Below are 13,018 nucleotides of genomic sequence, written 5' to 3'. Positions count from 1 at the left end.
CTAACAACTCACCGCAGCACCAAACCGCCTGTGGCCGACACAGCTACGCACGCTCCTCCTCCACCCCAATCTATTCAAAGCCTCCCTTTTTACACCCGCCCACGAAGATCCCATTTCCTTTAAATCTTTCTTTATGACGTCCTCCACCCCAGACGGGGACGACCTGCTTTCCGTTTATCCCTAGACGGTTGGCCGAAAAGAACAATCTTCGGCAATCTGTCATCCTTCATCCGCATAACGTGCCCTAGCCACCTCAACCATTCTTTCATTATAGCCCTAGAGAGCGGTAATGAAGTACATTTTTCGTATAGCCTATTGTTTGAAATACGGTCAGTCAGCCGGGTACCCAGAACAATCCTTAAGCAATTTCTCTGGAAAACATCTAGCAAATCTTCATCCCGCTTTTCGGAGCGTCCATGCTCCAGAGCCACATTTGACCACTTTCATCACTGTAGCTTCTATTATTTTAATCTTGGTTTGCAGGCTTATTTTCCTATCCTTCCAAACTTTTTTTAACTGTGAAAAAACACCCTTAGCCTTGGCTATTCTACTTTTAACATCTTCACTGCTCCCACCATCTTTACTAATAATACTACCAAGGTAAGTGAAGCTGCCCACCTGATCAATCTTTTCATTACCCAACATCACCTTTTCATCTTCACTTATTCCTAGCCTTAGTGACTTAGTCTTCTTAACATTAATTTCCAAGCTAATTCTAGCACCCTGAACTCGCAAAACCCCTAAAACTTCACTCATTTTGTTCACACTTTCATCTAGGATGCTTAAATCATCAGCATAATATAAGTCCAGAAGACTTTTTCCTCCCCATTTGGTTCCGTGGTCTCCCATTGCCTTTCCTGTTCTCCTTAAAACAAAGACCATCAATATAATCTTTATAAAGGGGGATAGAACACAACCCTGCTTAACTCCTGATTTAATACAAAACCAGCTGCTAACCTCATTTCCTACCTTAACCGCAGCAGTGTTATTCTCTTACATAGAATCGAACGCTTGCTCATAATCTATAAAACTGAAGACCAATGGTTTTTGAAAACTCAGGCATTTCTCAATTATTAGCCTAAGAGTGAAAATTTGGTTGACACATCCTCTACCTTTTTTAAAACCGCACTGTTCTTCTCTTAAAACTTCGTCTACAGCATCTCTCAGTCTAAAGAGTATCATATTACTAAGTAATTTGCTACCTACAGAGACCAGACTAATGCCTCGATAATTACCATACTTACTTTTATCATCTTTCTTATAAAGTGGCTTAATTAAGGTTTTCCTAAAATCGTTAGGTACTTCCCCTTTTTCAAAAATCATATTCATAATCTTCAGTAACTTATTTGTAACCTCAGAGCCACCATATTAAAAAAACTCATTTACAACCCTATCAGCACCTGGAGCCTTATTATTTCTTAATCCTTTTAGTACTGTTGCTAATTCCTCCTCACAAAACAAATCTTCCGTCACATCCAAGGTATCACAAACTTTTTCATTTTTCTCTGTATCTTTTCCTGCAATTCTATCTCGGTTAAAGAAATTTTCAAAATGTTCGGCCCATCTGTCTTTAGTTCTTTCCTTATCGCTAATTGTGGCCCCATTCCTATCTTTAACTGGGTCAAGTCCAGATTGACTGCTTCCTCTCAATTTGTTAACATGCCAGTACAATATTTTACTATTATGCCGTCTAGCTGCATCTTCCAGATCCTCGACAATTTTATCCCTGGCCTCCACTTCACACCTCCTTAGTTCATATTTTAATGCTTTCTTCGCTTCCTTTACATTCCTTTTGTTTTCGTAGGATCTATCACTCAGATAATTCTTGTACAAGTCCTTTCTCCTTTCTATTAAATATAAAGCCTTTTCACTAATATTCTTAGCTGCAGTTCTAGCTTTTTCCCTAATAGACCTTCAGCAACTTCACAAATTATTTTTCTAAAATTATTCCAACCATCTTCCACATTATCAAATTTTAAACTCTTAAGTTTAGTATTCAACTGTTCCTGGAAAGTTTCTCTTAAATTCTCATCCTGGAGTCTACCAGCACCATAACTTCCCGGGAGATAGTTACCCTTCCGATATTTCAGCTTTAAATTAACCCTTGACACTACTAGATGGTGATCCTTACTTTTAGCATCAATAACGGCACTCCTATATGCCTTAGTATCTTATATCGATCCTGCCAGTCTTCAGTTTATTATAGCATAATCAATAAGGTTTGCTGTCTTACCACCACGTGAATACCATGTCAACTTACGAGCCATTTTATGACCAAACACCATATTGGTTATAACAATATTGTTATACCTACAAAATTGCAAAAGTCTGTAGCCATTACTGTTTTCTTTTCCTATACCAAATTTACCTAGGCTAGGATACCATCTATCCCTATTTCTACCGACCTGGGACCCTGTCCATTTGCCCCTGTAACTGTAAGTAAAATTCATCTGAGTCACTAGTATCTCCGTCAGTCGGTTCTACAGGGGCATATACTACTATAACTGATACCCTGAACTTTTTGGTCATAAATGAGCAATTAGTTTTCTTTTAGTAGTACCTTCCCAGCCTAAACAAGACTTAGCAGCTTCCTTATTCATCATGAGCCCTGCTCCCTGTCTGTGTACCCCATCCTTCCTGCCTGAGTAAACAAATTCTATATCACCTAATTTCATGCTTCCTACCTCTGGGATATGAGTTTCTGAAACTCCTAGAATAGAAGACTCCCGCCTGCTATCAACAAGCCCTTAGGGGTTTTATTAGCAGGTGCAGCAAATATGTTCTGTTCTTTTTCAAGTCTGTTCGTTATCACGTGTCTTATGAGTCCGCTCTCGAGTCGCTAAAAATTCCGCCTCTCCTTGAGCGCCAATACGAACTAATGCTCAAGTTTGGACATTCGTTACTTGCCTGTGAGAAGCACCGTTCTTTACCACCTCCTTGTACAAAACGTGCGAATGCCCGCGCAAAATCCAGCTTGAACCCCCACCGTACCGTACAAATCATTTCGTGAACTCTTTCGTCCCTTTTTTTTGTTAGCGCATTTAATCGTTCGTAATTTTTTACTTTAGTGACCAATGTTGAAAAAAAATAGCGATATTTAGTTGCGGCCTTGGCCAAAACTATGAAAGCTCTTTTTATTAAATAAATCTATCCTATTCTATTCTATTTTTCTTCTTTTTTTGTCAAATGAAATTATCTATCTCTCTCTCTCTCTCTCTTAAAGTGACCTATTTTCGTGCTATATGCAGTGAAAAATAGTTGTCACATTGGATATTATTAATATGTGAGTTTTTTTTTTTTTCGTCTGTTTTTTTTCCTTTCATTTACATACTGTATTTAATTTAGTCTCGCCTTTTATATAATTGTTTTTCCTTTAATAAAGGCTTCTGGACGTGAAATTGAAATATTTGGACCTTTCTATTATTAAAAGTTTTGTTATGTTGTTGTTTTTTTTCCTCTGTCTTGTTTAACATGCCATGCCCATTTTTTTATATTTTCATTTGTTAAATGTATAATTGGGGAGGCAGTATGGTCTAATTAATCATTTATATATGAAACAGGGATATTTTGCAATTCTTTTTCCAGGTCTCGAGACAAAGTTTTCCCTTTGAGTAAGAATTCGTGTACAGACATGGCTATTTACTTAAAAATTATGTTTACCAGAAAGCCTAAAAAGAGTTGAATAGAAAAATTTTACTCTCCATTATATATCCTCTCACAGGTTCCGATTCTTAGGGGGGGGGGCGAATTAAAAGGGGGAGGAGTTAATATTGATAAAGGTGAATTTTTAGGTCACCGGTTTTCAGTTTTTTCGAGAGGGAGGGATATTCTATCTAGTTTGATTTAAGGTAACTTGTTTTCCTTTCTTTTTAGGGATTAATAATGTCGATTTGTTTTAAAGAAGGTATAAAGATCAAACCTGAAGCCATTGATGACATGATCAGAGGCACAGATTTTGATATTAGACAAATTATCAACAATCTTTCAGTTGTTGCAGCAAAGGAGAAAAATGTCTCATCAGAAGGTGCAAAAAAAGATGCCTCTGCTTCGAAAAAGGACGTTAGAATGGTACTGTAATCGTTATCATTTTTGCTTTTCAGTAATGAAAAATAGTGCCTAGGTAACATTTCTTTTATCTGGATTTCGTAACATGTATTGAAAGACTCAGTTCACTCAGTTTCTCAACTTTATTTAATAAATTTTGTCTACTGCGCTGAGATTCTTATTTGTCTAGAATCTTGTATGCACCAGTGGCCAACTAATGGCAGGTATATTTTATGGAGCTCATGCGATTCCATTGCTATATGGAATAACAGTTGTAATAACTGAATAAATAGTTGTAACTATATACTATGCTATATAACTATACTTATAACGATAAATAAAAGTTCAAATAGGGATAAAATCCTTTTAATAGACAGTGATGATGATAACAGTGATGATGACGGTCACTGCATATGCAACCGAAATATCTGGTATTTTTGTGAATTTCTATCGCTGTTATCATCATCACTGTCTATTAAAAGGATTTTATCCCTATTTGAACTTTTATTTATCGTCATGGAAAGGCAGTGTGGTCTCCGAAATTATCTAAACTATACTTATAAATAGCAATAACTAATAAATATTTGCAATAACATTACTGATAACTGTAATTACTCTGTTCTATTGAACGGCGATTTATACATTAACATGAATTTCTTAAAAAAAAAAAATCTTGCGAAAAGGAAGCTTTTCAAAGAAAAGTGAAGAGCCATATTCAACTTAAGACTAACAGAAACCAAGACCAATAATAAATCAAACTTAAAAGAACCCGAAATTACTATAATTTTTTTTTATTTATATTAATTTATTAACTTATTATTATTTTACTTACTTATATTAATAAATTAATATAAATTGCGAGAAATGCTTAAAGTACCAAAGGCATTGAAAATTAATCGATTCTTTCAGTTGATTAAGTGGAAACTTACGCAACAAAATGTGTCAAAAAAAATATTTTAGTCAATTGGAATAATCGTGCCATCTTTAAAGCTTTGGCTTCTGTCTTTATTAGTTTTACTTCTTTCTAATGTACAGCGCTTCATTTTTATATTAAACAGTTTTGACAAACTCCCAAGCTGTAAAAAGCTTCACCTATTGTGGCTTAGTAAATTTGTAAACTTAATTCCTGTTGTTTTAAATGATCAGTGATGACATATTGCTGTTAGAATCAATGGGATATGGTCAGAATCTGTTCAGCCAACATACAGCCAGAAAGTTTAAAATAAGGTGAAACCTTGTAAGATCAATTTGTTTTTTCAAGTTTGCTTTATTAAACAGTAAATATCAAAAACAAAGAAAACATATAGAAAACTATATATAAATAATATAATATTTCTTATTATAGGCTAATATTACTGAATATTATAATATTATTATTAAATTCTAATGAATATAATTAAGTCAATGTAAATTAATAAAATAAAAACTATAAAAATACAAATCGATTAAAAACAGTTACATATTAATTATTATTAACAACCAATATTATAATAAAAAATAAAATATAATATTATTAAATAAATTAAACAATAATATACAAAAACATTATTTCGAGGTAAGCTACTTCACAAGAATAAATAGAGACTGGTCTTTTATGTTGTTTGTGGGAACTTAAAGAGTTGAACAGTTCGCGATTCCACTAGCCTGATTCAGGCAGCTGCTATGTCTCTTTGTTGAATCTATAATATGATTATTTTCTTCTCAAGGTTTTACAAACTCAAATATTTTTTTCATCGAATTTCCGTTTTGCCTTTTAAACGCAAACGTAAGAAGATAGTATATCATGAACTTCTTCCGTCAAAGCTTCAGTATTGCGTTTTGACTTACGGGCACGTTAACGTAAGGTCTTACGGAGGATTACTGAGCCTTATGGAATCCAGTGTGGAAGGGAGAACGGAACGCCAAACCTTAGTGCAAAGGAACCTTAAAGGCTCCTTTACACTGAGCTTTGGTGGTTCTTTTATATTGAGTTTAAACTTGTTGGGTTTTTTTTAGGGTCCATGGGACGTAATTCATAAGGTATTCTCAGCTGAAGAACACAAGAAAATGTCTATTCACGATAAGTCAAACATGTTCTTTCAAGATTATAGCCTTGGTCCGCTATTTGTTCAAGATGCTTATCTTCAAGTTGTTCCACATGCTGCAAAGTAAGAATTTTTGAGACCTCTAAGATACTGCTATCTTTGACGCCTGTAATTTTTCAGGTTTCTTTTTGGGAAAGATCCTTTAAAAGGTTATCTATATTTCTTCTTGAGATCTTGTGCGGCATTGCCAAATATAGTATAGTTCTCACAGAGTATGAATTTGCTTCTGCAGTTCATGGGCTTTTACATGTGTGGGAAGATTTACTAAATTAAAATTTAAAAACTATCGTACTATCGAAAAATTTGATTTTTTCCTCATCGTTAACTTTCAATCAGACTTGAAATTTGGAATGGTGCTTATTTGCCGAAAAATATCTAACATCTTTGAAGCTAGCAGGCCATTAAATACTGAATATTTTTTTATTTATTTATTTATAACTCACAAATGAAGATTAGACATGATCATGCGATGTAATAGAAATTAACTATGAAATATGAAATGTCGCTACGAAAAAATAAACATCGTTGTTAATAAGCAATACAATAATCATAACGAAACAAACAAACAATCATTACTAAAATAATGGTTAATAAATATGTGTAACAACTTTAAATTATATAAATTAGCCATTTGAGAATAATGACCCTGGGATGGCCATTAGTATTATCAGCTTAAATGAGTTATTGTTTCTTAATATGTAACAGGTATTGGTAATCAATTCTATTCTTTATTAGTATTAATTTAGAAAAAACTTTTTCCACAAAATAAGTTGTTTAAAGAAAAATAAAGAACTCCATTAAACCAAAAATGAGCAAAAATAAAATCAAATAATCTACCAAGCGTGAAATTACTACAAATCAGCATTGATAAAAAATTAAACCCAAAACGAACAGAAATTACAATAAATAATCGAGTCAAACTAAAAACGAAGAGAAATTAACATAAGTTGGGCTCAAAACACCTCTGCCTTCCCAAGGCCAGAACATAATTTGCACTTTACTGAAAAAAATACAAATGAATGTGCATTGTCAGTTTAATATACATAAACTGATATTTAGTAATAAAAATTTTAATATTATTTGATTTATTAAAGTTATAAAAGTAAGAACATTTTTTTTCAGTAAAGTACAAATTATGGTTCTGGCCTTGGGAAGGCATAAGGGTTTTGAGCCCAACTTATATTAATTTCTGTTTGTTTTGAGTTTGACTCGGTTATTTATTGTAGTTTCTGTTCGTTTTGGGTTTCATTTATTTATCAATGCTGATCTGTGGTAGTTTCACGCTTGGTAGATTGCTTGATTTTATTTTTGCTCATTTTTTCTTTAATGGACTTCTCTACTTTTCTTTGAAAAACTTATTTTGAGGAAAAAGTTTTTTTTTAATTAATTTCTGTTCGTTTTATATTGATATAGTCTTTTCAGGGAAAAAGATAATAATACTTTAAATCCTTTCGTTTTTTAAAGAATTTATAGTTTGGCCTGCTATTTGTATGCTGGAGAAAAATTTCAGCAATTTTTAACAACATACACCCTCTTAAAAATCTGGAAACAAATAGTAGTGTTTAATTTAGTTTCATACCTCCTCTAGTTGACCTGAAATGGAAAACTTGATACCATTTGCAATAAAATCTGTTTACTTTCTTTGATAGCTTGAATACACTTACGCTATTTTGATTTGGTTAAATTTTAAGAGCAGTAGCTGCCCCGAAAGTTTGAACATAATATCCTCAGTAGTTCTTGGGATACTGCTGAGATGCCTTATTGGGAATTAGAATTAAAACAGTGCATTTTGAGTTAATCTTATGGCAACATTTAGTTTTTAAACATAAAGTCAAATGGGAGAGTGGGCGTGGGAGGGGGATTAGTTTCTCTCCAATCACTTTCGACTATTAAAAAGGTCATCAGACCTTTCTATTTTCAATCGAATGAGCCCTTTTCGAAGTTCCTGCGACAACTCCTTCGATACAAAGTGTCCTGGTCTAAACAACAACAACAACAAAAAAAAATAATGCATTATACCCACATCGATCTTTACTATAAAAATGTCAAGCCTTCCAATCACTTTCGACTATTAAAAAGGGCGCTAGGCCTTTCAATTTCCAATTGAATGAGCACTTTTTGAGTTTCTACGGCAACAATTCCTTTAAACACCTTATGTGCCCCCAGGGCATAAATTACAACCCTTACCCTAAGGGCCGTGAGGGTGGTTGTCATCCTCTAAGACCTAATTTCCAGAACTTTCAACTACGTTAAACAAAATGGCTATCTCAAAATTTGGATTGGATGTGTCTGGGAAAATGGTGGGCGTGAGAGGGGCGTTAGTCTTTCTCCAAACACTTACAACTATTAAAAAAGACACTAGCCCTTTCAATTTCCAATCATATGAGCCCTTTTGAAGTTTCTACGACAACACTTTCAATAAAAACCTTATATGCACCCAGTGGATAACTTACAGCCCTCGCCCTGTGGGATGGGGGGGGTGTCTTCCTCACAGACCTAATTTCCAGTAATTTATACTAGATTGTAAAAAATGGCTATCTAAAAATTTTGATTAGAGACGTGTAGAGTAATTGTGGGCGTGAGAGAGGGGTTAGTTACCCTCCAATCACTTTCAACTATTAAAAAGGGCACTAGCCATCTCAAATTCCTATTGAATGAGCCCCTTTTGAAGTTTGTACGACAACTCTATCATTAAAAACCTTATATGCCCCCTGGGTATAACTTATAACCTTTTCCCTGGGGACTCTGGGGGGTTTGTCATCCTTAAATACATATATAATTGCCAGAACTTTCAACTACGTTGAGCAAAATGGCTATCTCTAAACAACTTTGATTGAATGTGTTTGGGGAAATGGTGGGCGTGAAGGGGGGGGGGGTAATTACTCCACCCACTTTCGACTATTAAAAAGGGCAATTTCAATTTCCAATCAAATGAGCCTCTTTTGAAATTTCTACAACAACTTTCTATATAAACCTTATATGCCCCCAGGGCATAACTTACAACCCTTGCACTGAGGTCTCTAACGGAGTTATCATCCTAAAAGACCTAATTTCCAGAACTTACGACTACGTTGGATATCCCAAATTGTAACACAATGGATATCCCAAAATTTTGATTGGATGTGTTTGGGGAAATGGTGGGCGTGAGAGGGGGTTTAGTTTCCCTTCAATCACTTTAGACTATTAAAAGGGCACTAGCCCTTTCAATTTTCAATTGAATGAACCCTTTTTGATGTTTTTACAACATCGCCTTCTGTATAAACCTTACATGCTCCCAGGGCATAACTTACAACCATTGCCCTGAGGGGTGTGGGGGGGATGGGTTGTCATCCTTAAAGACCTAATTTCCAAAACTTTCAACTACGTGGAAAAAAACGGCTATCTAAAAATTTTGATTGGATGTGTTTGGGTAAAAGGTAGACGTGAGAGGGGGTTTAGTTGCTCTCGAATCACTTTCGACTATTAAAAAGGGCACTAGCCCTTTGAATTTCAAATCGAATGAGCTCTTTTTCAAGTTTCTACGACAAAGTTTTCAATAAAAACCTTATATGCCCCCAGGGCATAACTTATAACCCTTGCCCTGAAGACTATGGGGGGGGGGGAGTGTCCTGCTCAAAGATATAATTTCCTGAACTTTAAACTGCATGGAACAAAATGGAACTATCTAAAAATTTTGATTGGATATGTTTGGGGAAATGGTAGGCCTGGAAGGGGTTTTAGTTGCCTTCCAATCACTTTCGACCAAAAAAAAATGGCACTAGCCACTTCAATTTCCAATCGAATGAGCCCTTTTTGAAGTATCTACGACGATGTTTTCAATATAAACCTTACATGCACCCAGGGTATAACTTACAACTCATGCCCTGAGGGTTGTCGGGGAGGGGTCTCTTCAAAAACATAATTTCTATCGGGAAATTAACAACGCTGAAAAAAATGGCTATCTCAAAAATTTTGGTTGGATGTGTTTGGGGAAAAGGTGGGCGAGAGAAGGGGGCCAGTTAGCCTCAAATCACTTTCGACTATTAAAAAGGGCACTAGACCTTTGAATTTCCAATCGAATGAGCTCTTTTTTAAGTTTCTACGACAAACATTTCAATAAAAACTTATATGTCCCCAGGACATAACTTAGCGTATAACCCTTGCCCTGAAGACTCTGGGGGGAGTGTCCTGCCCAAAGGTATAATTTCCTGAACTTTAACTACGTGGACAAAATGTCCATCTCAAAATTTTAATTGGATGTGTTCGCAGAAATTGTGGGCACGGGAGGGGTGTTAGTTGCCTTCCAATCACTTTCGACTCTTAAAAAGGGCACTATCCCTTGCAATTTCCTACCGAAGGAGCTCTTTTGGAAGTTTTTACGACAACGCGCTCTACAAAAACTTTAAATGCCCCCAGGGCATAATTTACAACCCTTGTCCTGAGGGCTTTGAGGGGGTTGTCATCCTCAAAGACCTAATTCCCCGAACTTAAAACCACGTATAACACCATTGCTATATCAAAATTTTTATTAGATGTGTCTGGGGAGATGGTGGGGATGAGAGTGGGGTTAATTGCCCTCTAGTAACTTTCGGCAAGTGAATTGAAAACTAGGCCTTTGAATATCCTATCGAATGAGCCTTTTTTGAAATTTCTACGACAACACTTTCTCTAAAAACCTAATATGCACCCAGGGCCTAACTTACAACCCTTGCCCTGAAGGCTCTGAGGGAGTGTCCTCCTCAAAAAAAAAATTATATTCGGAAATCAACTACGCTGAACAAAATGGCTATCTCAAAATTTTTGTGGATAAGTTTGGGGGAATGATGGGCGGGGGGGGGAGGGCTATTTGCCCTCTAATCACTTTCGACTATCAAAAAGAGCACTAGCCCTTTGAATTTCCGATCGAATGAGCCTTTTTTGAAGTTTCTAAGACAACGTTCTCTATAAAAACCTTATATGCCCCCAGGGCATAACTTACAACCCTTGCCCTGAAGGCTGGGGGGGATAGTCCTCCTCAAAAACATAATTTCTATCTGGAAATCAACTGCGCTGAACAAAATGGCTATCTCAAAATTTGATTGGATGTGTTTGGGGAAATGGTGGGTGTGGAAGGGGTGTTAGTTGCGTTCCAATCACTTTTGACTATTAAAAAGTGCACAAGCCACTCCAATTTTAAATCGAATCGGCCCGTTTCGAAGTTTCTACAACAACTACTTCGATATAGAGTGCACCAGTCTTTAAGAAAAAAATAATAAATGGTACATTGTGCCAATATTGTTCTTATATGTCTTTAGTTCATAATTTAGTACACTTGCTCCGAGGTTAGTGGAGATGTGCTATCTTCAAAAATATATATTCTATCAGGTAATTTGCGATGCCGAGGGACAGTGCTATCTAAAAATTATGATTGGATGTGTTTGGCGTGGGGGGGGGGCTATTTGTCCTCCAAACACTTTCGACTATTAAAAAGGTTACTAGCCCTTTGAATTTCCAAACGAATGAGTCTCTTTTGAAGTTTCTACGACATTGCCTTCTATAAAAACCGTATATGCCCCCAGGGCATAGCTTAAAACCCTTGCCCCGACGGTTGTGGGGGAGTGTCCTGCTCAAAAACGTATTTTCTTTCTGGAAATCAACTACGCTGAACAAAATGACTGTCATAAAACTTTGTTTGGATTTGTTTCGGGAGCTAGTGGGCATGGAAGGGATGTTTGTTGCGTTCCGATTACTTTCGACTATTAAAAAGGGCACAAGCCACTCCAATTTCCAATTGAATTGGCCCTTTTCGAAGTTTCTTTCCAATTGAATGAGCCCTTTTCGAAGTTTCTACGACAACTTCTTCGATACGAAGTGCCTTGCTCTAAAGGAAAAAAAGTAATAAATTATACATTGTGCCAACATCGTTCTTATATGCCCTCAGGGCATAGCTTAAAACCCTTGCCCCGAGGGTTGTGGGGGAGTGTCCTCCTCAAAATTATATTTTCTATCTGGAAATCAACTACGCTGAACAAAATGGCTACCTCAAAATTTTGATTGGATATGTTGGGGGGAATGATGGGCGTGGGGGGGGGGCTAGTTGCCCTCCAATCACTTTAGACTAATAAAAGGGCACTAGCTCATTGAATTTCCAATTGAATGAGCCTTTTTTGAAGTTTCTACGACAACGCCTTCTATAAAAACCTTATATGCCCCCAGGGCATAGATTAAAACCCTTGCCCCGACGGTTGTAGGGGAGTGTCTTCCTCAAAAATATATTTTCTATCTGGAAATCAGCTACGCTGAACAAAATGGCTATCTCAAAATTTTGATTGGATGTGTTAGAGGGACTTATGAGCGTGGGGGGGGCTAGTTGGCCTCCAATCACTTTCGACTATTAAAAAGGGCACTAGCCACCCCGATTTCCAGTTGAATGATCCCTTTTCGAAGTTTCTATGACAACTCCTTCGATACGAAGTGCCTGTCGAAGAAAGAAGAAAAAATAAACACATTGTGGCCACATCGTTATTTACTTAGGCAGCGCTAGCGCGCTGCCTATGATAATCTCTGGTTTAAATCATAGTAATTGAAAGGCTTTATTACCATGTATTCAGGGTGTATTTATGTGTATAATTATAACCACAAATGAACATTAGAAATGACACTGTGGAATAAATTTAGAATAGGTAAATAAATGTGGGAAAGTCTCTTATTTTTTTTGCAAGCACTTATGTTTGAAATCTTGTTGTATTTTTTTTTTCTGTTGCTCTTTTGGTTGCAATAATCTTTTCTTCAAGTACAGACGACATCGCCGTGCTAGAATAGTGGAAGCAACTTCTTCAAGAACTCTTAGACCAAACGAGGGAGAGACGTTGCCAGATTTTATTTTTAGGCAACGATTTTGGCTTGGGGTAGGAGCAGGACTGTATCCAGGA

At 36.1% G+C, this 13,018-nt stretch overlaps 1 protein-coding gene across 1 annotated transcript in view; it reads left to right on the top strand.

Annotated features, from left to right (window-relative positions):
• The window catches only part of Gnf1 (germ line transcription factor 1), an 86,398-nt gene that overhangs the window by 51,046 nt on the left and 22,334 nt on the right, over positions 1-13,018 (top strand). The window contains exons 10-11 of the mRNA XM_089107158.1: positions 3,874-4,068; positions 6,040-6,191. Of these exons, the coding sequence (XP_088963284.1) occupies positions 3,874-4,068; positions 6,040-6,191 (347 nt within the window). The remainder of the gene's footprint in view (positions 1-3,873; positions 4,069-6,039; positions 6,192-13,018) is intronic.

The sequence above is a fragment of the Artemia sp. Qi Xiang Cuo genome, chromosome 21 (genome assembly GCF_049724085.1).
Source record: "Artemia sp. Qi Xiang Cuo chromosome 21, ASM4972408v1, whole genome shotgun sequence".
Taxonomy (NCBI): domain Eukaryota; kingdom Metazoa; phylum Arthropoda; class Branchiopoda; order Anostraca; family Artemiidae; genus Artemia; species Artemia sp. Qi Xiang Cuo.
This window is presented reverse-complemented; position numbering and strand designations above follow the sequence as displayed.